General features: G+C 41.9%; 2 protein-coding genes across 3 annotated transcripts in view; both read left to right on the plus strand.

Moving 5' to 3' along the window:
* Positions 1 to 3,427, plus strand: part of LOC139415594 (yjeF N-terminal domain-containing 3-like) — a 71,492-nt gene extending 68,065 nt beyond the window's left edge. Inside the window, exons 4-6 of the mRNA XM_071163711.1 lie at positions 1,427 to 1,540; positions 1,768 to 1,918; positions 2,612 to 3,427. Coding sequence (XP_071019812.1) covers positions 1,427 to 1,540; positions 1,768 to 1,918; positions 2,612 to 2,808 — 462 coding nt within the window. The 3' untranslated portion in view covers positions 2,809 to 3,427. The remainder of the gene's footprint in view (positions 1 to 1,426; positions 1,541 to 1,767; positions 1,919 to 2,611) is intronic.
* Positions 3,428 to 7,187: 3,760 nt separating this feature from the next.
* LOC139383271 (cartilage intermediate layer protein 1-like) overlaps positions 7,188 to 27,452 on the plus strand; it is a 30,276-nt gene continuing 10,011 nt past the window's right edge. The window contains exons 1-8 of one of the 2 annotated variants that reach the window (XR_011628722.1): positions 7,188 to 7,434; positions 17,075 to 17,173; positions 18,750 to 19,019; positions 21,873 to 22,055; positions 22,879 to 23,034; positions 23,169 to 23,486; positions 23,904 to 24,012; positions 24,162 to 24,319. Coding sequence is in view for 1 of the 2 variants with exons in the window: in XM_071127800.1 (XP_070983901.1) it covers positions 7,371 to 7,434; positions 17,075 to 17,173; positions 18,750 to 19,019; positions 21,873 to 22,055; positions 22,879 to 23,034; positions 23,169 to 23,486; positions 23,904 to 24,012; positions 24,162 to 24,319 (1,357 nt within the window). In the remaining variant the exon portion in view is untranslated. The remainder of the gene's footprint in view (positions 7,435 to 17,074; positions 17,174 to 18,749; positions 19,020 to 21,872; positions 22,056 to 22,878; positions 23,035 to 23,168; positions 23,487 to 23,903; positions 24,013 to 24,161; positions 24,320 to 27,452) is intronic. The other variant, XM_071127800.1, reaches the window with a different exon arrangement.

The raw sequence follows: 27,452 nt of genomic DNA on the forward strand, positions 1-27,452 counted from the left end.
AAAGAAGATAGCCCTATTTGGTAAAAGACCAAGTCCATATTATGGCAAGAATAGAGGCTTCTAAACAGCTTCTATGCATAGTCACTTTAATAACTCTACCTACATGTACATATTACCTCAACTAACCAGTGCCCCGCCCCGCACATTGACTCTGTACCTGTATATAGTCTCGCTAATGTTATTTTACTGCTGCTCTTTAATCACTTGTTATTTTTATTTCTTATTCTTATTTTATTTTTTTAAACTGCATTTTTGGTTAGGGGCTTGTAAGTAAACATTTCACTGTAAGGTCTACCTGCTGTATTCGGCGCACGTGACGAATAAAATTTGATTTGATTTAAAATAAGGAACGAGAAACAACTGTCCATCATTATGTTAAGACATGAAGGTCAGTCAATCCCAACAAATTCAAGAACCTTTAAAGTTTCTCCAAGTGCAGTCACAAAAACCATCAAGCGCCATGATGAAACTGGCGCTCATGAGGACCGCCACAAGAATGGAAGACCCAAAGTTACCTGCTGCAGAGGATAAGTTCATTAGAGTTACCAGTTTCAGAAATTGCAGCCCAAATAAATGCTTCACAGAGTTCAAGTAACAGACACATCTCAACATCAACTGTTCAGAGGAGACTGTGTGAATCAGGCCTTCATGGTCGAATGACTGCAAAGAAACCACTACTAAAGGACACCAATAAGACGAAGAGACTTGCTTGGGGCGAGAAACACAAGCAATGGACATTAGACCGGTGGAAATTTGTCCTTTGGCCTAGAGTCCAAATTGGAGATTTTTGGTTCCAACCGCCATGTCTTTGTGAGACGCGGTGTGGGGGAACGGATGATCTTTGTATGTGTATTTGTGCACACTTAACCAGCATGGCTACAACAGCATTCTGCAGCGATACGCCATCCCATCTGGTTTGGGCTTAGTGGGACTATCATTTGTTTTTCAACAGGACAATGACCCAACACACCTACAAGCTGTGTAAGGGATATTTTACCAAGAAGGAGAGTGATGAAGTGCTTCATCAGATGACCTGGCCTCCACAATCCCCCGACCCCAAACAAATTGAGGTGGTTTGGGATGAGTCGGACCGCAGAGTGAAGGAAAAGCAGCCAACAAGTGCTCAGCATATGTGGGAACTCATTCAAGACTGTTGAGAGAATGCCAAGAGTGTGCAAAGCTGTCATCAAGTCAAAGGGTGGCTATTTGAAGTATCTCAAATATAAAATACGTTTTGATTTGTTTAACACTTTTTTGGTTACTACATGATTCCATATGTGTTATTTCATAGTTTTATGAATGCGTTTCATAGTCTTCACTATTATTCTACAATGTAGAAAATAGCAAAATTAAAGAAAAACCCTTGAATGAGTAGGTGTGTCCAAACCTTTGACCGGTAGTAGTATTTTCTCTCTCTCTCTCACAGGAGTATGAGCCAACCATCTACTATCCCAAACGTACCCCTCACACCATTCAACAGGACTTCACAGTTCAGTGTGAAAAGATGGACATCCCATTCCTCTCCTATCTCCCAACAGAGGTGAGCAACGTAAAAAAGGATTATAAAACATTAAATGTTAGATGTCAAGTTTAATTCAAGTATTAATTAGTGTATTGTACAAATGAATCCTTGAATTAAAGTTGACATCTGCTAGCGGAACTGACTTATGAAAGTGCACCTTGCTGGAGCTGTGAGAACAATGTAAAGCTCTTGTCTAGATGCTGACCAGAGTTTGAATTGTGGTTGTGTTATGGTTGTGTGTTCAGGTGCAGTTGATCAACGATGCCTATAACCTGGTGATCGATGCCATCCTGGGGCCAGAGACTGACCACACAGACGTGAAGGAGCCCTACGCTGGCATCCTAGTCACTCTGAAGCAGGTCAAGATCCCCATCGTAAGTTTGGACATACCCTCAGGTAAGGCTGAAAGCTATGCTGCACATTCAACATGTACCAGTGTTGCACAAATGTACAGAAATTTGCCCAAAACAGGATTTTAGCTCTGAGCTAAACACGAGTAAGCCATACAAAATAAAAGCCTGTACATGCTCCACCACAGGAGGTTGGTGGCACCTTGATTGGGGAGGACGGGCTCATAGTAATATCTGAAACGGAGTCAATGGAATGGTATCAACACATCAAAACACATGGTTTCCATGTGTTTGATACCATTCCATTTACTCCATTACAGACATTTTTATGAGCCATCCTTCCCTCAGCAGCCTCCTGTGTGCTCCACAATTCACCGGACACATTTGCAGCTGCGATAGCCTTTGTCAGATCAACCTCAAGTCATCCTCAACACTACTGAGCTGTAGAGACCAACCTGGATGGAATGAGATAGTAAAGCATATAGCTAAGTGTAGTACATATATTTGGCCATTATATCACACCCTCTCCCCATTTAACTTGTTCTGGAATGCTGCTACCTGGCAAGTGTCTAATCTGTAAGATGAAATGCCGATTAAAGTTGAAAGGAGAAGCTCAAGTGAGATACTGACGCTCTCCATGATGTTATGTCACGTGACATAGCTAGTAGATGGCAGGTTAGTTGTCCCATCAGTGGAGATGGAATTCAAATGGTGATCATCATTTCCTTGTTTATTAAAGGTTGGGATGTTGACCAGGTGACCTCAGATGGGATCAACCCAGACGTCCTGATCTCGCTTATGGCACCAAAGAGATGTGCCACCAGTTTCACAGGGAAGCACTACTTGGCGGGACGCTTCCTGCCTTATGACATCCAGAAGAAATACGATCTGAACCTGCCAGAATATCCAGGCATAGACTGTGTTATAGAATTGTAAAATATTCTGTACACCCTCACCAGTCCTCATTTTGGATAAATATGGATAATATATTCACGTTTTGTATTTTATAGATTGTTACTGTGCTTTACCGTTCATGTGCTATCTCTCCAATGGGTGTAGACTAGAGCAGGTTTAGCCTTACCCAGAATTCACTCTGTTTGCTCAAATACAATGGAAAAATGGTATAGAATCTGTGGAGGTCTGAGTTGTATGTCTGTTTTGGAAATGGTTTGAGGAGTTTCCATGTGAGTTTTCATGTGAGTTACCAAGTGAGTTACCAAGTGAGTTGCGTCATTCTCATTTTTGTGATTGCTTCTTTGCAACGTTCTGAGATGATCTTTCTCCTTCAGCAGAAAAACGATGAATGTTGTGCGGAAGAGGTGTTTTGTACCTTCGAGTTAACTGCTTTTTGTTATGTATTATTATGTTTTGAGTTCTGTTTTTCTTATTGAAGAATGCTTGGATTTTGGGTCATACTACTTTCTAGCAGCTTCATATTTTTTTTTATAGAATTCAGTCTACACTGCTGCATTTCCTTAGTCCAAGTAACACCTGTTCGTTGCTTTGCAGTTACAGAGTTAACTCTTTGTCCAATAAAATATCTAATTTAACAATTGTTTTGATTCCGATGTGATTCGATGTAAGAAAGTAGGACATATGAAAGCTGACAAGATTAAAGGTAATCATGTACAGTAAATCCTCCACAGGAGTTACAACTTTGTAGAGTCTAAACTGTGGTGGTGGATAAAACTGCCATTATGCTTCATAACATCAGAGATCACACAGTAGGTTATGCAAATCCATGCCAAGCCTCAGACAATGTTAGAAGAGATCAGGCAGGAGATCAGACGGATGATATTACATGCTGAATGATTTCCTCAATAATTCTCTCTAAATCCAGAGTCGATGGAGTGGAATCAGAACTTGTGTCTGCAGTGTGCTTAGTTCATTTCAATTCTGCATTTGAGAGGAAATGTTTTCATATTTGGGATGCTTCAGTAAAACAAGCTGTCTCTGGTTTATTGATTACAACTTAATTAAAATATACGCTGATTGTACAAAACACCTTCCTAATATTGAGTTGCACCCCCCCCCCTGCCCTCAGAGCAGCCTAAAGTGTTTCAAATGGCCTATTGTGACTCCAATGCTTCCCACAGTTGTGTCAAATTGTCTGGATGTCCTTTGGGTGGTGGACCATTCTTGATACATACGGGAAACTGTTGAGCATGAAAAACCCAGCCGCGTTGCAGTTCTTGACACACTCAAACCGGTGCGCCTGGCACCTACTAACATACCCCGTTCAAAGGCACTTAAATATTTTGTTTTGCCCATTCACCCTCTGAATGACACACATACACAATTGTCTCAATAAATCAATTGTCTCAAGGCTTAAAAATCCTTCTTTCACTGGTCTCCTCCCCTTCATCTACACTGATTGAAGTGGATTTAACAAGTGAAATCAATAAGGGATCATCTCTTTCACCTGGATAAACCTGGTCAGTCTATGTCATGGAAAGAGCAGGTGTTCGTAAAGTTTTGTATACTCAGTGTAGAATCAATGTGGCAAACAAGTGTAGTGCAAGCTGGGTAGTTAGTTGATGACGAGTGTCTCTCATCATTTTGACCTGACATCTAAACATGTTTATAATAGGCCTGTGAATGGATGTGAGTAGGGTACAGGACGATTTATGTACTAGCTAGTTTATTTATGCCAAAGCCTGCACTGTCCTCTAAGTGCTAGCACTGTGTGCAAGAAGTCATATTGTATTTATACCAAACCCTGCACTGTCCTCTAAGTGTTAGCACTGTGTGCAAGAAGTCATATTGTATTTATACCAAACCCTGCACTGTCCTCTAAGTGTTAGCACTGTGTGCAAGAAGTCATATTGTATTTATACCAAACCCTGCACTGTCCTCTAAGTGTTAGCACTGTGTGCAAGAAGTCATATTGTATTTATACCAAACCCTGCACTGTCCTCTAAGTGTTAGCACTGTGTGCAAGAAGTCATATTGTATTTATACCAAACCCCACACTGTCCTCTAAGTGTTAGCACTGTGTGCAAGAAGTCATATTGTATTTATACCAAACCCTGCACTGTCCTCTAAGTGCATAACATACAACGGTGTAAAACCTGTTAAGCGCAAAGAGCCCACCCACAGGGCACACACTGGTTGAATCAATGTTGTTTCCATGTCATTTCAATGGCCAATGTGGAATAGATGTTGAATTGAGGCTTTTGGAATACATTTGAACATTTACTGCTCATATTTTTCATTCTGTTCCTCTGCATTTTCTGAGAGGCTCCCTCTCATATATTTAAGTGAGAATGTATTTTTCTAATGTCTAATTAATGGTATTCAAAGTCTTTAGAGGGTGGAAGAGAATTAACAGATAATAACCGATACTAATATCATATTGAGCAGACCAGAGGAGGCCGGTGGGAGAAGCTATAGGTTTTCATACTTATGTTTGAGGTGTTCTATACCGTTCCATTTATTCCATTCCAGCCATTACAATGAGCCGATCCTTCTGTAGCTCATCCCACCAGCCTCCTCTGGAAGAGACATGTTCTATTACAGTTGATTGGTAGGCTGTTCTGGATTTCAGTGATTTAGAACTAAGGGTAGAACATCTAAGCAAGAGGGCAGACTAGTGCATATTTTTTTCACAGATCTGCATGGAATTATCCAACCTACCTGAGGGAATTTTACGGAATAACTCCTAAACATCATTACAGTTGCTGATGATGTATTTGCAACTAGTCAGTGCATTCTATCTCACAAGCATGGCTCTGTGTGTTTTGAAGTGAGTGTTTGTTGAATGGCATGCCATATGATGCCACTTCCCTCTTCCCCCGCAGTTGTTAAAGTTACAAATTCTAACCAGAAGTTGACCATCTGGCATTGTCATGCTGTCTGCGAGTACACAAATGATGTGAAGCTCTACTCTAGTGCCACGTTCAAGACGTCTCGGAAACTCGGAACCTCCGAGTTAAAATGTGAGTACGTTTTTTTGCGTAGCACTTCCTATTGGAAGCTTATTTATCTCAAATTTTGTGCACAACTTGAGATTTTTTCCTTTGCCAAGATAATCCATCGATTATCTTGGCAAAGGAAAAAATCTAAAATGTTCTTGTTACTTACAACCTCATGCTAATCGCATTAGCCTACGTTAGCTCAACCATCCTAAGGGGGACCCACCAACCATGTAGAGGTTAACAGTCTGATGGCCTTGAGATAGAAGCTGTTTTTTCAGTTTCTCAGTCCCAGCTTTAATGCACCTGCACTGACCTCGCCTTCTGGATGGTAGCGGGGTGAACAGGCAGTGGCTCGGGTGGTTGTTGTCCTTGATGATCTTCTTGTCATGCCATTCATCCACCGCCATCACCTCATGTTTCAGCAGGATAATGCATGACCCCCAAGGATCTGTACACAATTCCTGGAAGCTGAAAATGTCCCAGTTCATCCATGGCCTGCATACTCACCAGACATGTCACCCGTTGGGCATGTTTGGGATGCTCTGGATCGACGTGTACGACAGCGTGTTCCAGTTCCCGCCAATATTCAGCAACTTCGCACAGCCATTGAATAGGAGTGGGACAACATTCCACAGGCCACAATCAACAGTCTGATCAAATCTATGCGAAAGAGATGTATCACGCTGCATGAGGCAAATGGTGGTCACACCAGACAGTGACTGGTTTTCTGATCCACGCCCCAACTTTTTTTTAAAGGTGTCTGTGACCAATAGATGCATCTGTATTCCCAGTGATGTGAATCCATAGATTAGGGCCTAATGGATTTTCTTTCAATTGACTGATTTCCTTATATGAACTGTAACTCAGTAAAATCTTTGAAATTGTTGCATGTTATGTTTATATTTTTGTTCAGTGTAGTTCTTTTAATGAATTGTATGACAAAAACATGTTTTGCATGCCAAAGTATATATTTTTGGTTATGGTCAATTTGAATGCCATTGTTACACAATTAACAGGCCTGTTTCATCAATTACACTACACTGAGGTTGAGCATACTGTAGAAAAGCTGTTTGTTTTTATGAGTTCTGTATACAAACATAATCGAAATATCTTAGTGTGATGCATTCGGTGTACTCTGGTGGATACAACCTTCAGTAACAGCCCAAAAATGTATTACAATCCAGACAGAACCGATGAAATCTTACTCTGTGGAAAGTAAAAAAACACCCTTTTATTTGAGCTAATATTCCTCCCCGCTCTCTCCTGCATTTTTTTGGGAGTGTTATGGAAGACACAGATGTGAGAGAGCACTGGCCAATGGTGAGCAGACGGGGGCTGGATTAGACTGCACTCTGGGTGTCCCTTCTTTTAAGACTCCTGTTCCCCCGTCTAATTTACAATCTTCATATGGCTGGGTTTAGGGACAGGAGCAGGTTTCCAACCACCATCATTCACACCTGAGAGCACTCAGACTCTGTAGCCTGACATTTTGAAGAACAACACAATTTCCTCTTGACTTGATAATATATTACAAGCAGAGAGAGAGAAGGAAAGCATCCAAGTGTGTGATTGTGGGACACCATGTGGGACTTTACAAAAGTGTCACTACTCCTGTCTTTCCTGGTGGCAGTGGCAGCGGCTCAAGGTATGTCAAGTTATTGTCCTGCTCAAAATGTGATGTTAGTTCAGATTCATTATTGATGTGGGAATAATTATATCACTCAGCCTTTTTACATATCGCACAAAAAGTCATTGAAATTGTTTGTGTACTCATCAGCGGAACTCATTTTCCAGGACATTTTAGAATAGGTTCTTCGTAACACTGCCACTGTGTTTTCTATCATTGCCATTGTCTTGCATGCCATTTAACTGTAGCTGTGGTAAGCAATGTCATTACTCAAATGAGAACTTCATAATAGCCAATTCAGCCCTGAAGCCTGAACAGCTTCATCATTCTGACACATGCTGTCAATGATCCACTGCTTGTCTGTAGTAGCTCATTCTTATGGCATAAAAGTATACATTTAGTGGACAAAACATTAGGAACACCTGCTCTTTCCATGACAGACTGACCAGGTGAGTCCTGATGAAAGCTATGATCCCTTATTGAATCTTATTAAATCTACTTCAATCAGTGTAGATGAAGGGCAGGAGACAGGTTAAAGGTGGATTTTTAAGCCTTGAGACAATTGAGAAAAGGATTGTGTATTTGTGCCATTCAGAAGATTTACAATACATATAACACATTGAAGGTCAGTGTAGCACTCTCTCTCTGTGCGTGTGTGTTTGCAGTGAAGGCACTACATGGATTAAGGTAGACCCACGCCACCATTCCACCCGTGCCTGCAGTCACCTGACTGAGAGAGAAATAAGGAGGACACGAGGGCACAAACTGAACTCACACAGTCTCAATTATCAGCCAGTAGATATGCAAATTAACTTCCCTCCCGTAGCTAATTAAAAAAGAAATACGCTTATATCTTTACGTGCTGCTGCTTTAAGCTTTACCCGCACCTAAGGTCTGACTGGCACCCAATTAAAAAGCTTATAGAAAGTGGTGCATAAACACTGAGTGTACAAAACATTAAGCACACCTGCTCTTTCCATGACATAGACTGACCAAGGGAATTTAGGTGAAAGCTATGATCCCTTATTGATGTCACTTGTTAAATCCACTTCAATCAGTGTAGATGAAGGGGAGGAGACAGGTTAAAGAAGGATTTTTAAGCCTCGAGACAATTGAGACATGGATTGTGTATGTGTGCCATTCAGAGGGTGAATGGGCAAGACAAAATATTTAACTGCCTTTGAACGGGGTATGGTAGTAAGTGCCAGGTACACCAGTTTGAGTGTGTCAAGAACTGCAACGCTGCTCAGTTTTTCACGCTCAATAGTTTCCCGTGTGTATCAAGAATGGTCCACCACCCGAAGGACATCCAGCCAACCTGACACAACTGTGGGAAGCATTGGAGTCAACATGGGCCAGCATCCCTGTGGAACACTTTTGACACCTTGTAGAATCCATGTTCTTAATGTTTTGTAAACTCTGTATATAAGGAAAATAGCGACAGAAATGTTATTAGTTACGATTACTATTTTTGAATTTGAATTTGTTACATTTCATTTTGTTTTGAGTTTTGTGCACATGTACTTTAAGAAATAGTGTTTTGGCACCAAACGGTGTATGGCACTAAAATAAAAATAAACCAATCAAATCATTCATTAGAAATACTTAAACACATCTCTGTCTTCCTGAACCTAAACTTTGCAAGGTGAGAAAGTAGCCTATCCCAGTGGATGTCAGTGTTGGACCAGTAGTGGTTCTTTAGTTGTGAATGGTGAGATCATACTGTAGCACCACAGGGGGGCTGTCTGTCTCTGCAGGGATATCCCACCACTGGAAGTGTTAATCATGTTGTGTCAAGTCATCAGCACTCTCATTTTACTAACATGCTGTCATGTTAATGAGAAGCAGATGGATGTTACGGGTAACACATGTTTCTCTGGGGGCGATTATATCATGTCTTTGTAGGGATCAGGGCCCCTCAATTTGAGGGGTGTGAAAGTGACAGTAAACTAGTTATTATACAGTAAGTGTGTTATAATGGATAGATAGCCTTGGGATTCTTTAAGAATTCAGTGCAAGTACTGGATAGTTTTGCCTGTTCAGGAAAATTACCACACTGACTAGGTGTTTGATAGAATGGATAGTGATGTATTCACTCGCCAGCACATTGTGGCAGACATGGGGAGTATTTGTCCCCATCTCACCTCGATACATTACCCGCCGGCTGGAGCACTCACCAAGTCAGCACTCACCAAGTCAGCACTCACCAATAAAACAAGTAAACACAAATCCTCTATCCCACTTTCTCACCTAACTGACTGGTGAAATGACTCTCTCTGGTTTCCCCTCTCCCTGTCTCACTCTTTCCTTTTACTTTTCATTTCCCCTCTTGCTCCTTCTCTATCACTTTCCCTCCACCATTATCCCCATCCCGCTCAGATTTCGGAGATTTATGATGTGTTTTCCCTATTTGAAGAGACAGCTTCTGCTCCTGGATGCAATACCGAAATGGACTATACCGAAATGGAACACTGTGACTATCAATCAAGCTAAACCAAGTCCCAGGTCTTAGTGGAATGTTTTAAAGAGCCAGATGCCACACATGCTGCCCGTAATGAACTGTAATCTCCCATACCCATACCAGTCTCGGGATAGAGGTGGAGGTGGGCCAACTGGGACCATGAAGAAGCAGTCTCAGAGCTCCAAAGTCAATGTTGTCCCTGTGCTAATTGGCTTCATTCAGAGGGACTAGCTCATTCTCCAGATGCTGGCCACAGACTGACTGGAGAGCAGTGGTCCAGCTAAACCACAATCACCACATCAGGATGTGTAGGCCATTGACTTAAATGAGAATGGGAGGGAGAAGAAAGGGATCAAAGTCCCTTGTATTCCCAGCAATCATCACGTGAAGGCCCAAATGATATGACTCCGGTTTCTCTCTGGCTCACTACCGTTTGAAGATGCGATGCCTGCGTTTGAGGATGAAAGTGCACAAACATTACTTTGAGGCATAGGACTAGGCTAATGCTCAATAAGCAGTTGTTTCTAGAGCTCGTGTATACCCATTGCAGAAACCCAGGTGAGCACTTGCAGTGGACTTAATGTGGAAATACCATTGAGGCCAATTGTTTTGTTATAGCCTGAATGAGGAAATGCAGTGTGGTAGAAAAAAATCACATTAAGAACACAAAGCCTCTGTGTTCTTTTTTAAAATCCCACCAAATCTTGTGGTGGATTTGCATCATTAGTTCATGTCAGGGGCAAAACTGTATAATGAGGCACATATGCCTTTCACCAAGAATCAGTCAGTGGCTCCCCAACCAGCCCTGAAGCCAAGATTGATGGAGGGAGAAAGCAGAGAGAGAGAGACCATCTGATTCTTCTACCACAGCACACCTCAGCCAGATAATAGGCCAACTAAACAAAACAACTTCCACATGTCTGCAAGGCCATGGCATAAAAACTCACATGCATAAGTACACACACGCACACTTTCTGGGCAATCATTTAATGTCCAATGGTTTGACACAAACCCTTGTCTAAATAAAATGCTTCTGATTTTGAACAAATATCTCCTTATTGCTTAAATCTTAATAAGGCCAGGTGACGGATGTTTCCAGTGCTCTAACACTTCACTGCACACACCTGTTATTACAATTAAGTGTGGGGCTGTGGCATGGAAAAGTTGCATCAACACTATGTGGAGAGACGCTCAACATTCAGCCCAGTGCTCAGCCCCGCTGTCACGGCCGTTGAAAGAAGAGGACCAAGGTGCAGCGTGGTGAGCGTACATATTCCTTTTATTATTATGATGCCGACAAAAACAATAAACAATCCAAAAACCAACCGTGAAGCTAAAGGCTATAGTGCCAACAAACAAAGACAATTTCCCACAAAGAAAGGAGGGAAGAAGGGCTACATAAGTATGGTTCCCAATCAGAGACAACGATAGACAGCTGTCCCTGATTGAGAACCATATCCGCCAAAATCAAAGAAAAACTAAACATAGAATGCCCACCCCAAACCACACCCTGACCAAACCAAATGGAGACATTAAAAGGCTCTCTATGGTCAGGGCGTGACACCCGTGAGCCACCACTCCATCCAAGCTGTTACATAACACAGAAAAGTGTTTTTACATTTTCTTCTTGTAAGGCTCTGGAATATTTTAAACAATATCCAGACCTGCTGAAAGGCCTGTGTCTCAGCCCAGACAGATTTGAGTTGGCAATCTGTCTAATCTGACTACTGAAGTCCGTTCTCTGGGTAACTTCAAAACATATTTTTTCATTTTCTGCAACTTTTTATTAGTATCTGGCTGCTGCCGAGTGTGCATGCAGCTCTGTCTCGGAAAACATGAGAAGGCAACAAGAGAGGAGAATGGCATTTAGAAGGGCCTGCAGTATTAATAGATGTTTTTGTCCTTGTGTACCCTGTAACTAAAGCCCAGCACCACTTTATAGTGGCAAGATCCCCAGAATAAGTATCAGAGTCCCGTAGACACAACAATGCCAGCCACACCAGGCATTGGCGACAGAATGGCCAAAGCAGTGCAAGGAAGAGGGGAGCTTGAGACAATACTGGATCTGACGTAGAAATTCTAACACTCAGTTGAGAGTTCGTCTCCATCACTAATATAACATTGCATGGTATTCAGCTTTATTACAAGAAGCTAGCCTGTATGTCTATATTAATAGAAGCTAGCCTGTGTGTCTATATTAAGAGAAGCTAACCTGTGTGTCTATATTGAGATAAGCTAGCCTGTGTGTCTATATTTTGAGAGAAGCTAGCCTGTGTGTCTATTTTGAGAGAAGCTAACCTGTGTGTCTATATTGAGAGAAGCTAGCCTGTGTGTTTATATTAAGAGAAGCTAGCACGTGTGTCTATATTGAGAGAAGCTAGCCTGTGTGTCTATTTTGAGAGAAGCTAATCTGTGTGTCTATATTGAGAGAAGCTAGCCTGTGTGTCTATATTAAGAGAAGCTAACCTGTGTGTCTATATTTTGAGAGAAGCTAGCCTGTGTGTCTATATTAAGATAAGCTAGCATGTGTGTCTTTATTGAGAGAAGCTAGCCTGTGTGTCTATATTAAGAGAATCTAGCCTGTGTGTCTATATTAAGATAAGCTAACCTGTTTGCCTATATTGAGAGAAGCTAGCCTGTGTGTCTATTTTGAGAGAAGCTAGCCTGTGTGTCTATATTGAGAGAAGCTAACCTGTGTGTCTATATTGAGAGAAGCTAGCCTGTGTGTCTATATTAAGAGAAGCTAGCCTGTGTGTCTATATTAAGAGAAGCTAGCCTGTGTGTCTATATTAAGAGAAGCTAACATTTGTGTCTATTTTGAGAGAAGCTAGCCTGTGTGTCTATATTAAGAGAAGCTAACCTGTGTGTCTATATTGAGAGAAGCTAGCCTGTGTCTATATTAAGAGAAGCTAGCCTGTGTGTCTATATTAAGAGAAGCTAGCCTGTGTGTCTATTTTAAGAGAAGCTAACCTGTGTGTCTATATTGAGAGAAGCTAGCCTGTGTGTCTATATTAAGAGAAGCTAGCCTGTGTGTCTATATTAAGAGAAGCTAACCTTTGTTTCTATTTTGAGAGAAGCTAGCCCGTGTGTCTATTTTAAGAGAAGCTAACCTGTGTGTCTATATTAAGCGAAGCTAGCCTGTGTGTCTATTTTGAGAGAAGCTAACCTGTGTGTCTATATTGAGAGAAGCTAGCCTGTGTGTCTATATTTTGAGAGAAGCTAGCCTGTGTGTCCATATTAAGAGAAGCTAGCCTGTGTGTCTATTTTGAGAGAAGCTAACCTGTGTGTCTATATTGAGAGAAGCTAGCCTGTGTGTTTATATTAAGATAAGCTAGCCTGTGTGTCTATATTGAGAGAAGCTAACCTGTGTGTCTATATTGAGAGAAGCTAGCCTGTGTGTCTATATTGAGAGAAGCTAATCTGTGTGTCTATATTGAGAGAAGCTAGCCTGTGTGTCTATATTAAGAGAAGCTAACCTGTGTGTCTATATTTTGAGAGAAGCTAGCCTGTGTGTCTATATTGAGAGAAGCTAGTCTGTGTGTCTATATTAAGAGAAGCTAACCTGTGTGTCTATATTTTGAGAGAAGCTAGCCTGTGTGTCTATATTAAGATAAGCTAGCATGTGTGTCTATTTTGAGAGAAGCTAACCTGTGTGTCTATATTGAGAGAAGCTAGCCTGTGTGTCTATATTAAGAGAATCTAGCCTGTGTGTCTATATTAAGATAAGCTAACCTGTTTGCCTATATTGAGAGAAGCTAGCCTGTGTGTCTATTTTGAGAGAAGCTAACCTGTGTGTCTATATTGAGAGAAGCTAGCCTGCGTGTCTATATTAAGAGAAGCTAGCCGGTGTGTCTATATTGAGAGAAGCTAACCTTTGTGTCTATTTTGAGAGAAGCTAGCCTGTGTGTCTATATTAAGATAAGCTAACCTGTGTGTCTATATTGAGAGAAGCTAGCCTGTGTGTCTATATTAAGAGAAGCTAGCCTGTGTGTCTATATTAAGAGAAGCTAACCTGTGTGTCTATATTAAGAGAAGCTAGCCTGTGTGTCTATATTAAGAGGGAGAAAGAGGGTCTGCTAATAGGCACAGAAACATACCTGGAACCATTGCTAATGTATTGGCTCCATTACATGGGACTATACTTTGACCTCTTTCAGTATCTTGTTGGTGGTGGCGATGTAGTGGAGAGGCCTCTATTAGGGAAGGTTAAACAGGAGTAAGGACCTCAAACAAAGGAGGAAATCCAGTTAAGTTTAAGTGTGTTTCCTCTAACATAACAATGTGTTTCAACATGTTTTGGATGAGGTAACGCCACTGACGTACCATTAGCATGAAACAGCACATATAAAATCACTGGCTTTTTAAATTCACATATAAAGTGTTAACAAGCCACTCAAAGGAACGTTAAATAGTGAAAGTCAACTACTGGAGCCAGTGGACAACTGCCGCAGCTGAAGTTGCAAGGCTGACGTGTTTATATTATATTAAATATGGATTCCGACATAAAAATCTTTAATGCCATTATGCACCTCATTAAATTACTCTTGTAATCTTTTAATGGTTTAGGCTTCAATATCAAACATATTGAAGTGATAAGTGTAAGCAATGTGCCCCTGTTGGAGTATCCAAGGCTGGTAATAGTGCAGTTCTCTGTCCAGTAGATTGTTAATATGACAACGTCACTTGGAAGTGTGTCCAAGCCCGCATGGGCACACCAGCAGTGCAGAGGTTATGTGGAGAGACATTTGTTTCTATTTAGCCAGTGATTCCATCATGTCAATCAAATATTAAAACCCCTGTCTATAATCTACAGTATCAAGCCAGATATGAAAAGCCCACCTTGCATTGAAAGATAGCCCCTTGCTTTACTGTTAAACACACAGCTGCAGTATGTAGGCCTGCAAAGCTGAGGGCAGCGGTCAGTCTGGTTTAAGCAGACTGCAAAGACTGACCTGGAACTTACCTAATACCACTTGTAAGAGAAGCCATTCACTGGGTTGAAGACCATACTAGGAAAAAATGCTCCAAAGCCATAAAATTGGAAGAGAATAGTGTTGGCGTAACAAAAAAAGACCCACAGTCAGCAATAAATAGCTGGGACTGAAACTTGCCTCTGCTTTGGGTCTTTGTGACTGCGTCCATAAACTCAGCGGTGGACCTCCTAAAGTGGTAAGCGCTCTCACAGACATCCAGCTAGTCAGTCAGGCAGGCCGTGAGACAGTCCGTGGTGGGAATGGCTTTCTCAGGCCACGATGGCTTTAGGCAGGCGGTTGGGAACCGAAAGAAAGGACACACGTCTCAACTGTCAGCCCTTTGATGCCTGACGCTGACGCATATGTGGGATGTGAGTGTGCGTAATATCAAAGGGCACAACTGGCTACGTTGCTGCATGGGCCATTCCAGCATAATGACAAGATCAGATGAGGATAGAGAGGATGTCAGAGAAGGGAAGAGAAGGCAGATGTAGAGATGACTGATGGATCAAGGCCAAACCGTATCTGAGACGGGGATGAGGTGGAAAAGAGGGGAAAGTGAGGCATATTGGCAGCATATGCTAGACAAGTCACAACTAACGGATGGCTTACGTGAGCTGATGCCTCTCAGCTGTGTGTGTCTCAATGGGTCTCCTCAGCATCCGGGTTTTATTATGATTTATTTATTTATTATTATTTTGTATTTATTTATTATATTTTTTATTTTATTTTATTTTTATTTTACCCCCTTTTTTCTCCCCAATTTCGTGATATCCAATTGTTAGTAGCTACTATCTTGTCTCATCGCTACAACTCCCGTACCGGCTCGGGAGAGACGAAGGTTGAAAGTCACGCGTCCTCCGATACATAACCCAACCAAGCCGCACTGCTTCTTAACACAGCGCGCATCCAACCCGGAAGCCAGCCGCACCAATGTGTCGGAGGAAACACTGTGCACCTGGCAACCTTGGTTAGCGTGCACTGTGCCCGGCCCACCACAGGAGTCGCTGGTGTGCGATGAGACAAGGATATCCCTACCAGCCAATCCCTCCCCAACCCGGACGACGCTAGGCCAATTGTACGTCGCCCCACGGACCTCCCGGTCATGGCCGGTTACGGCAGAGCCTGGGCGCGAACCCAGAGTCTCTGGTGGCACAGCTGGCGCTGCCCTTAACCACTTGCTTCCTGGCTTTATTGATGGAGATGTGTTCATTTAAGGGGGGACGTTTGGGCTTTGGAGGGACCCAACAGCCAGGACTTGTTTCAAAGAGGGCAGCCAGAAAACTAGCTCGAAGACACACACAGTTTCAGACACACTATCACGCCACCAGACATAGACAAGGTTTCCCTCAGAGAGTGGAGGAATGTAACCTCTGGTACGTGGCTCATTGAGAAACCATGAGGAATCATCTCTGCTTGTCCTTCCCACTTTCCCTCTCTCCATCACTCTCCCTATCTTTCTCCCTCCAGTCCATCTCCCTTTATAGAGGCTCCATCTCATTCATTGGCTTCTGATTAGAGAGAGCGAGAGAGAGAGAGAGAGAGAGAGAGAGAGAGAGAGAGAGAGAGAGAGAGAGAGAGAGAGAGAGAGAGAGAGAGAGAGAGATTTTCCATATGGCCCCAGGTCCTTAATGAGACTGGACAGTGTTTCGTTGAGAAAAAACTGAACGTGCTTGGACTGTGGTGTAGTCTTCTGACTAGTGTGTGACTGTGTGTGTGTGTGATATCAGGTGTTCTCACACACATCTGGATGGAGCTCTTCCAGACTGATTGCTGGCACCTAGCTAGCTCGCGGGGGCGGTAAAAGAGAACCAGGCTTGTCTTTGTATTCTTGTGGCACCCAGACAAGGCCGGGGGATCTGGAAACACAGACACCCCAGCGTCAGTGCACCAAGATCGGGTGTCCCACCACAAAACTTCTCCCTGGCCTTCAACCACAGCCCGCGGAGTGAGACGTAGACATTCCTTTCACATTCACAGACACTGTCAAATTGATGAGAACATGCTGAGGACCAACTCCTCAGACAAGTAGGTCCGCAGACTCGAAAACCGGCTTTCATAAATCTGGTTCTCCCCATTGTAAAACTTGGTGGATCCATTGAGCAGAGCCCCGAGGTCACTGTTACAGTGTTACAGTGTGGTAGTGGTGCAGCGGTGCAGGTAAGGTTGGGCCCTGCTGGTCATGGTGATAGGTTGTATTCATGGTGTGGTTCTCCCCATCCAGGGCCCTTCAGGAACAGCTCTTTGCTCAGGAAGTGGAGTCAGACAGACAGGAGCAGGAAGCTGGCCTACAACTTGCTGACTGAGCCACAGCAGACCACAGGTGAGTGAGCTCACTCCTAATACCACCTGGTTGACCTATACAACCTGAGGAGGGACAACTCACTCAACAATGTGTCTTCTGCCTCAGACAGAGGGGTTTCCTTCCTTTGATGTACTGAAACTCCCAGGCTTTACACACCCATGGCAAGTGCAGAAAATCAATTTTTACAGTTTTATTACATACTAGTAACATTTATACATACAACCCATCATATTTAGGGGTCAAGTCCATTTCCAGTCCAAGGCCAATGTTGAGACTCTATGAGCCCCACCCCCCCTTCTCCAATTCATCAACTATACCCTGTTTCTAATGTGTAATCAATGTTCAGTTCCCACTCAGCTCTCACATTCCATTATGCTTACATTCAGTCTCGCTCCTTTGAATGAGCAGTCTGGTGGAATGAGACAATGGTGTTAACCTGCCAGGATCATATCAGAGCAAACAATAGCATGGAGTCTACTTTATATTCACATGAGTGCAGTTTAATTTAAGCAACTATTCATTAAATCCAGTCGAAATTAATATGTAAGCCAACACACACATTATCCAGATACAGGAAATTAAAACTAAATACCTAATGTGTTGGGTATTTCAACCCTAATGGGTTGAAAACCACTGGCTTTTAAATGAACAGAGAGACTAGAGAGAGGGGTCACTATGTCTGTTGAGAATGTCTACCGACGATAGCACACAGCACGGTGAGCACACATCTTGACAATGTCCACCAATAGATCACTTCACTTTTCTCTCGATGCCCCCCAAGGGGCTCGTTCCAATGATGAAATCTATTATTCAGAGATCCACGGTATGTTGCTAATGCAACGCAGCGATGCTGTTTCTTCACATCTTTGGAAAACCTAAGAGTTGAACATGTGGCAGACAAAAGCTAGACGACATGACACTTTCCCTCCTCATCTGCCTTCTGAGTTGGCTTGGAAAGAGTTTGGTCAACGCAGGCTCCCCTGGGTGTCTCTACTCAGCAGACAATGACAGTAGCAGACTATTCTCTTAAACTGTGCAACCTTCGGCCTTGCGAGTGGCGCAGTGGTCTAAGGTACTGTGAAGCAGTGCTAGCTGTGCAACTAGAGATTCTGGGTTCGAGTCCAGGCTCTGTCGCAGCCAGCCGCGACCGGAAGAAACCATGGGGTGGTGCACTATTGGCCCAGCGTCATCTGGATTAGGGGAGGGTTTGGCCGGCAGGGATGTCCTTGTCCCTTCTCGCACTAACAAATCCTGTGGCGGTCCAGGGGCAGTGCATGCTTTACACAGTCGCAAGGTGTACAATGTTTCCTCCGACACATTGGTGCGGCTGGCTTCTGGGTTAAGTGGGCATTGTGTTAAGAAGCAGTGCGGCTTGGTTGGCTTGTGTTTCGGAGGACGCACGGCTCTCGATCTTCGCCTCTCCGAGTCTGTACGGGAGTTGCAGCGATGAGACAAGACAGTAACTACTAATTGTATACCATGAAATTAAGGAGAAAAAGGAGTAAATATAAACAAACTGTGCAACCTTACCCCCCAGTTGTGATCCCTATCTCCTTGTCTATGTCTCCCTTCACCCAATCTGCATGTATGGCAGGCGTGACTGAATGGACGTCCTGGTTCAACATCGACCATCCAGGGGGGAATGGAGACTACGAGCGGTTAGAGGCCATCCAGTTCTACTACAGGGAGAGGGTGTGTGCCCGGCCGGTGGCCATGGAGGCCCGCACCACGGACTGGGTGGCAGCAGCAGAGACCGGGGAGGTGACTCACTCCAGCCTGGAGAAGGGCTTCTGGTGCATTAACAAGGAGCAGCCCAACGGACGCATCTGCTCCAACTACTACGTCCGCTTCCAGTGCCCACCAGGTACCCACAGACCACCATGCCCCATTCACATGGGTTATAAAGTAGATGTGCTATAATAGCTTTGTGTTAAGGATTCTGAACCCATACTGTGCTTAGGGGATAATGGCATTTTGTGAGGGGATTAGCCAACTATCCATGTCACCCCTAATTACTGTGCTGTATACTGAGTCGAAACAGAACCTCAGTGGAGGTAAAGCCACTTAAGCCATGCATCTGCTGCACTGCATTGGCAACTCACTAATGGTCTGTTTTTTTCTTTTTTCCCCCTTTTTTTTCTTTTTTTCACTAAAAATTCACTGTATCACAAATCCAGTGGGTCAGAAGTTTACATACACTAAGTTGACTGTGCCTTTAAACAGCTTCGAAAATTCCAGAAATTATGTCATGGCTTTAGAAGCTTCTGATAGGCTAATTGACATAATTTGAGTCAATTGGAGGTGTACCTGTGGATATATATAATTCACCCAACTTATTGTGGGAAGCTTATGGAAGGTTACCCGAAATGTTTGACCCAGGTTCAACAATTTAAAGGCAATGCTACCAAATACTAATTGAGTGTATGTAAACTTCTGACCCACTGGGAATGTGATGAAAGAAATAAAAGCTGCAATAAATAATTCTCTCTACTATTATTCTGCCATTTCACATTCTTAAAATAAAGTGGGGATCCTAACTGACCTAAAACAGGGAATTTTTACTAGGATTAAATGATAGGGATTGTGAAAAACTGAGTTTAAATGTATTTGGCTAAGGTGTATGTAAACTTGCGACTTCAACTGTACATACATACATATAGATATACACACTTTCTTTTAGATTATAGCTTTATTATTTCCTGCAAACCCTACCAACTTTCCCCCAATTGGAGTAAACTAATAAATAATAACACTTAGGCTTCTACCTTCAGTTTATACATATTATATACATTTTACAGACACAATCTATTTTACAATAGTTATATTTTCTTTGTTTTTATGTCCTTCCTCCATTTCTGATGTCCGTCCAGTTTCTATTTGTAACTGTGCTATTTCACAGAATTTCTGAACCTATAGACATTTTACAGACCCCGTATGTTTTACATTGGTTATCTTGTTATTAGTCCCTCCCTTCAGCTCCATACAACCCCTCCCATCTATCTCTCAACATCATCCATTTGGGATTTCTATTTGCCATATATTTTCCAACTGTGCTGTGATGTTTCACAAAAGTACTGAACCTTTCTATTCTCATAGCTTCTACAGATAGAGAATTAAAGATACATTTTTGTTGCTAAAATAATAATAATATTATTGTTTGATTGGCCATGGCTTTTCAAATCACCCAGTATTGCTATCTGCAGCGTTAGTTCTAGGCAAATGTTGCAATTATTTAGCCATTCCTGGACCTGTGACCATAAACGAGCTACATATGGACAGTACCAAAATAAATGATCTAATGACTCTGCCTCCTCACAGCAGAGCTGGGAAGATTGTATCCCCCATATACTGTATATAACATTTTATTGGTTGCAAGAATTTTGTACAGTAATTTAAATTGATAAATTCAAAGTTTTGAATCCGACGTTGTTTTGCGTATCAATTCATAAACCATGTGCCATGGAATGGGTACATCGAAAATCTCTTCCCAACTATTTTGCAATTTATATGGCACAGCTGTCAGTTTTTTGGTCCTTAAATTAAATTGGTATATGTTTTTATTTATCACACTTTTCTTTAACCATTTATGTTCTTTAATACAGGGCCGACATACAAATTCCTTACTTTTATCCCCTTCTGCTTGCCTCTTCCATTTTTGTGGTAATGCTGCAATTAGTTGGTTGTAATTTTGGGTAGAGCAGACATTTTCATATGTCTGTGTTAGCTGCATGTCCTATTTATGATATCATTCACTAAAATTATACATTTTTTTAAACATTTCATCGAAAAATACATTTTGTTTTATCAATTAGTATAACCACAGTATTTGTTGTATTATTTGTTCTGTCTTTTCAGGTGGATTATTCTGAAATTGCAACCAACTTTCTAAGGCTTTAAAAGAAAAATATTATATTTTGGAGATTATTTCCTTTTCAAACACCCGAAAGTGAGCAGTTGTAATCTGAATAAAGGGGAATAAAGGCCATTCTTGAACATGGTGTCAGACATTCCTACCAATTTACTAGAGAACCAGTTTGGATTTAAGTATAACTTTTGTATGATTGATGCCTTTAGTGAGAGGACTAATGCTTTAATATTTAATAATTTCTGCCCACCAAATTCATATTCATTATATAAATAGGCCCTTTAAATTTTGTCTGGCTTGCCATTCCAAATAAAATTGAACATTTTTTGTTCATATAATTTAAAAAGCAGGTCACTGGGTGTAGGCAAGACCATAAGCAAATAGTTAAACTGTGATATGACTAAAGAGTTAATCAGGGTGATTTTTCCACAAATAGACAGGTATTTTCCTTTCCATGGTAGCAAGATCTTATCTTATTTTTTCAAACTACAAACTACGTTACTTACATAAAAATGCCGTATCTTAATTTGAGACAGTTTGCTACAGCTAGAAAATAATCCTGCAGCAACAAGAAAGGTGAATTATGATGTGGATTATAATTAATGGACATTTTTTGTTAGGGCAATTCATATCAAGTGACATTTTAAAGTGGAAATTACAAACTTTAGAAGCCTTTTTAAACCTTGAGTACACTACAAGTTTGCATTTCCAAAAGAGTGATCAAATTAAGATCCTACATCCGTAATTCTCAGTCCAGGACTGGAATTTTAGGTCTGTGACCATTCTACCAATTCTATTTCTATGTGGATTCCATACTCACCCTTGTCACAATGTCTTGTCTTGTGTGTCCAGTTCAGGCCTACTGGATGGACTGGTCTGCCTGGGGCCCCTGCTCTGCTACAGCCTGTAATGACGTGGGCATTCAGGTCCGTCAGAGGAAGTGTATGAGCATCCAGCCCATGCCCTTGCTACTGGTTCCGCCATGCCAGGGGCCCCAGACAGAGAGGATGGAGTGTGCCACCCTGCCATGTGAAGGTATCCTCACAACACAACCTACACATAGACCTACAGTGTACATACCATTCCAATATTTAACATCAAGCCAATCATAATAATTATAATTTTTACGTAATTCATTCACTACCAAGAGACTGATCAGCTGATCAGGGTCATTATTGACATGAAGACAATCACAACAGATCTGAGATGGAGCTGCAGTATGCGGCTGTTAATAAATACAGTGACTACGGCCACAGCAGAGCCAATGCTGAACCACTTAGAAAAAAGGGTCCATAGGAGAACCATTTTTGGTTCCAAGTAGAACCCTTGTGGGTTCAATGTAGAACCCTCTGTGTAAAGGGTTCTACATGGAACCAAAAGGATTCTACCTGGAACCAAAAATAGTTATTCAAAGGGTTCTCCTATGGGGACAGCTGAATAATCCTATTAGGTTCTAGATATCACCTTTTTCCTAAGAATCTACATTAAAACATCTTCTCCATATGCCACAGTTTTGCTAACTTCTCCCTAACATGGGCTTCTAACAATTATCTGTCACCATCGTCAACACACCTTCGATGTTCATAAAGCTCCAGGGGCTTTGATCAGGAGGAGTCTGTCACTGTGCACTTCCCTCTCTAACGGTCATCAGCAGCACTGTCTCCCAGAAAGTGGAGGAAACTACCTGATATATAACAATTCTGTTACGGCACACTTTCATCAGGTGACCAGTAGCCTGACAAAAGTCCTGTGATAATATTTTGTTACAATGCATCTTTCCTTTCACCTTTCCTTGAAGCTACAGTTACATTATATGGATCATTCATGTTTATGTCCCATGTCTCTGTGGTTTGACTAGCCAAGTGGACTCAGTGGGGTACGTGGGGAGCATGCTCAGTGACCTGCGGCAAGGGTCGCAGGATCAGAAGGAGGACCTGTGTGAGAACCTCCATAACAGTGCAGTGTGTTGGACGAGCAGCTGAAATCCAGAAATGTGGGAAATATCCATGCCCGAGTAAGTCGTAAATCTAAAGAAACACACACAATATGGCTGTAAAATCTGAATAATCATTCTAATCATGTGTAAAAGTATGCTGAATGTATTGTGTGTGGGTGTTATTGTGTATGTCTGTGTGTGTGTATCTGCAGCCAAATGTAAGCGTGAGTGTCCCGATGGCCGTCCCAGTGAGGACTGTAGCCGCTGTGTGTGTGTGGGCCACATGCTCCAAGGAGAGGTACTCAGTATGACCGGTGTCCCCGTGATGGGGGCCAGGATAGCGCTGGCCAGCCGACCCAAGATCATCCGTACCCGCACTGACGCCAAAGGCCTCTTCAGGCTCCCAGGGGTCTGCTCCAGTTCCCCCAGCCAGCTCTACATCAGGAAGGAGAAGTTTGCCCCGGCGACTGCATCCACCTCCAGCAACAGCAGTGGGTCATCCTGGGTACGGGCAGTCCTAAAGTACGCAGGTGAGGTATACTAAGTTAGTAATATCAACAAATAGCCCAATGATGAAGTATGTTCTCTATGTACTTAGTACTGCTTTGAGCCAGTCAGTCTGTCATTATAACCATCAATCTACTGTAGCCAGACTAGGGTAAGGACATTTAAAACTACAATACGGACCACTGGAGGAAAGTCTGAAGTAGTTGAGTCCTTTATATACACATATACTGTACATGGAAACTAAATAAAAAATAAATGCAGTCACAGGGGCAGTATTTCACCATAATCCCACACCAATCATTGTTCATAAGTACGGAGACCAAGAAGACTTTAAACTGTAGGCCTGATTACGTTTTATTTCGATCAGGATACCTTTGTGGTACCGTTCACAACAGTCCCAGAGCCAGGTTTTTAAGGATTTGTTTCCTAATGCTTTGCAGAGAAGCCATATATTGTAAAGCACCCAGAGGACAAAGTGCGCTATGAGGGACAGCGTGTGATGTTATGCTGCAAGGCAGCAGGGGAGCCCATGCCAGACAAATACTACTGGTATGATCATGCATTCATTTTTATTAATTTGCCAGAAAAAAATATTACAAATGTTTTTGGGAAGCATGACTAGATAACACATTATATTAAACAACTTACAAAAATTACATTTTCAGTATAGGTTTTTAATGGTATGTTCTTCTCTCCAGGTATCACAATAGGACCCTATTGGACCGGAACGTGTTCAAATATGAAGAGGATCTGGTGCTGAGAGACCTGAAGCCTGAGCAGACAGGACATTACTACTGTAAAGCCAGCAGCCAGACAGGAAGCATCAAGTCCTCACAGGCATTCCTCAGCGTTATCGGTACGTAGAGACCCTATCCATCAAATCCTGTACTGTACCTGTAGGAATGGACCATATGAAAAGACACTGCAGCAAACCGAATGTCAGTGAGGAAAAAACCCTGCAGAAAATCTACTGTATCTGTAACATCGAAAAAATACACCCAAGTAAAATAAGATCGTAAAATATCAAGGCCTCCAGAATCTGGCAGTAAGGTTTTATTATGTTTACATTGGTATAAAGCAGCCTTTTCTAAACAGAGATTATTTACATTATTTATAATAGACTGTAAAAACCAAAATCCCACTTCTCCAGAGCTCCCCTTATTGAAGTGAAATCCAAGATTGTCAATAAATCCTGTTAGTCAAACAAGTATGAGTTTCCGCATCCGTGCAGGGTAGATACACATTGTGCGTATTCCCCAGTTGCTTGTTAGCCACGATATAGATTGACAAAAAGGGGCTGCGGGGGAGTGTGCTAAAGCATTCAGCTACGGGCTTCTACAGGAGGATATGTTCTGGCTCTGAGTCACTGCAGCCTGAGAGATTTGCCCCTGTGAATAGAACAACAACACCTGGAACACCAAGTCTCTGAGTGAAGAATGATTAACCTGCTTTATTCTACCAGCCCATTGTGGTTCCCATCACTAGGGAACATTAGGCTACACTCCAGTTATTTAATAAAACATTCCGTCCATATTTAAAGACAGGACTACCGTTTTCCTTTTGTTTCTTTTAGTTATTTCATTAGTTTTTTTTTAATGCAGAGGGGCCAGGAAATGACACATTGGGTAACACAGTTGAAGTCGGAAGTTTACATACACCTTAGCTAAATATATTTAAACTCAGTTTCACAATTCCTGACATTTAATCCTAGTAAAAAATTCCTGTCTTAGGTCAGTTAGGATCACCATTTTATTTTAAGAATGTGACATGTCGGAATAATAGTAGGGAGAATGATTTATTTCAGCTTTAATTTCTTTCATCACATTCCCAGTGGGTCAGAAGTTTACATACACTCAATTAGTATTTGGTAGCATTGCCTTTAAATTGTTGAACCTGGGTCAAACTTTTTGGGTAGCCTCCCACAAGCTTTCACAATATGTTGGGTGAATTTTGGCCCATTCTTCCTCACAGAGCTGGTGTAACTGAATCAGGTTTGTAGGCCTCCTTGCTTGCTTTTTCAGTTCTGCTCACACATTTCTATAGGATTGAGGTCAGGGCTTTGTGATGGCCACTCCAATACCTTGACTTAGTTGTCCTTAAGCCATTTTGCCACAACTTTGGAAGTATGCTTGGGGTCATTGTCCATTTGGAAGGCCCATTTGCAATCAAGCTTTAACTTCCTGACTGATGTCTTGAGATGTTGCTTCAATATATCCACATACTTTTCCTACCTCATTACGCCATCTATTTTGTGAAGTGCACCAGTCCCTCCTGCAGCAAAGATTCCTCACAACATGATGATGCCACCCCCATGCTTCCCCTTTTTCCTCCAAACATAACGATGGTCATTATGGCCAAACAGTTCTATTTTTGTTTCATCAGACCAGAGGACATTTCCCCAAAAAGTACGATCCCAATGTGCAGTTGCAAACCGTAGACTGGCTTTTTAATGGCGGTTTTGGAGCAGTGGCTTCCTTCCTTGCTGAGCAGCCTTTCAGGTTATATCGATATCGATACAGGACTTGTTTTACTGTGGATATATATAGTAGGTATATATACTTTGTATCTGTTTCCTCCAGCATCTTCACAATGTCCTTTTGCTGTTGTTCTGGGATTGATTTGCACTTTCGCACCAAAGTACGTTCATCTCTAGGAGACAGAACGCGTCTCCTTCCTAAGTGGTATGATGGCTGCGTGGTCCCATGGTGTTTATACTTGTGTACTATTGTTTGTACAGATGAACATGGTACCTTCAGGCATTTGGAAATTGCTCCCAAGGATGAACCAGATTTGTGGAGGTCTACAATTTTTTTTATCAGGTCTTGGCTGATTTCATTTGATTTTCCTATGATGTCAAGCAAAGAGGCACTGAGTTTGAAGGTAGGCCTTGAAATAAATCCACAGGTACACCTCCAATTGACCCAAAGTATGTAAATTAGCCTAACAGAAGCTTCTAAAGCCATGTCATTATTTTCTGGAATTTTCCAAGCTGTTTAAAGGCACAGTCAACTTAGTGTATGTACACTTCTGACCCACTGGTATTGTGATACATTGAAATATAAGTGAAATAATCTGTCTGTAAACAATTGTTGGAAAAATTACTTGTGTCATGCACAAAGTAGATTTCCTAACCGACTTGCCAAAACTATAGTTTGCTAACAAGACATTTGTGGAGTGGTTGAAAAACGAGTTTTAATAACTCCAAACTAAGTATATGTAAACTTCTGACTTCAACTGTATATATCCGCCTAGGCGTCCCGCTAGCGGGACAACTTCCGGTGGAGCTACAGGGTGCGCAATTCAAATAAATAGTCACAAAAATGATGGATAAAACTTCTTGATGCACCCATCCCGGTAGCGGGATAATTTTTGTCAACATCCACTGAATTGTAGAGCGCCAAATTCAAATTAAATTACTAAAAATATTTAATTTTCATGAAATCACAAGTGCAATATAGCAAAACACAGCTTAGCTTGTTGTTAGTCCACCTGGCATGTCAGATCTCAATAAAGCTTTTCTGCGAAAGCATACCAAGCGTTTATGGAAGGACATCTCTCTCAGTAGACAAAATATTACAAACAGCTAGCAGCCAAGTAGATTGGTCACGAAAGTCAGAAAAGCAATATATTAAATCGCTTACCATTGATGATATTCGGATGTTTGCACTCACTCCCAGTTACACAATAAGAGACTCCCAGTTACACAATAAATGTTCCTTTTGTTCCATAAAGATTATTTTTATATCCAAAATACCTCCATTTGGTTGGCGCGTTATGTTCAGAAATCCACAGGCTCGAGCGGTCACGACATCGCAGACGAAAATTCCAAATAGTATCCGTAATGTTCATAGAAACGTGTCAAACGTTTTTTTATAATCAATCCTCAGGTTGTTTTTACAATATATAATCGATAATATATCAACAGGGACTGTAGCTTCTTCAATAGGAAAGAGAGAGAAAATGGCTGCTCCAATCATGCAAAACGCTAC

Source organism: Oncorhynchus clarkii, chromosome 1 (genome assembly GCF_045791955.1).
Source record: "Oncorhynchus clarkii lewisi isolate Uvic-CL-2024 chromosome 1, UVic_Ocla_1.0, whole genome shotgun sequence".
Taxonomy (NCBI): domain Eukaryota; kingdom Metazoa; phylum Chordata; class Actinopteri; order Salmoniformes; family Salmonidae; genus Oncorhynchus; species Oncorhynchus clarkii.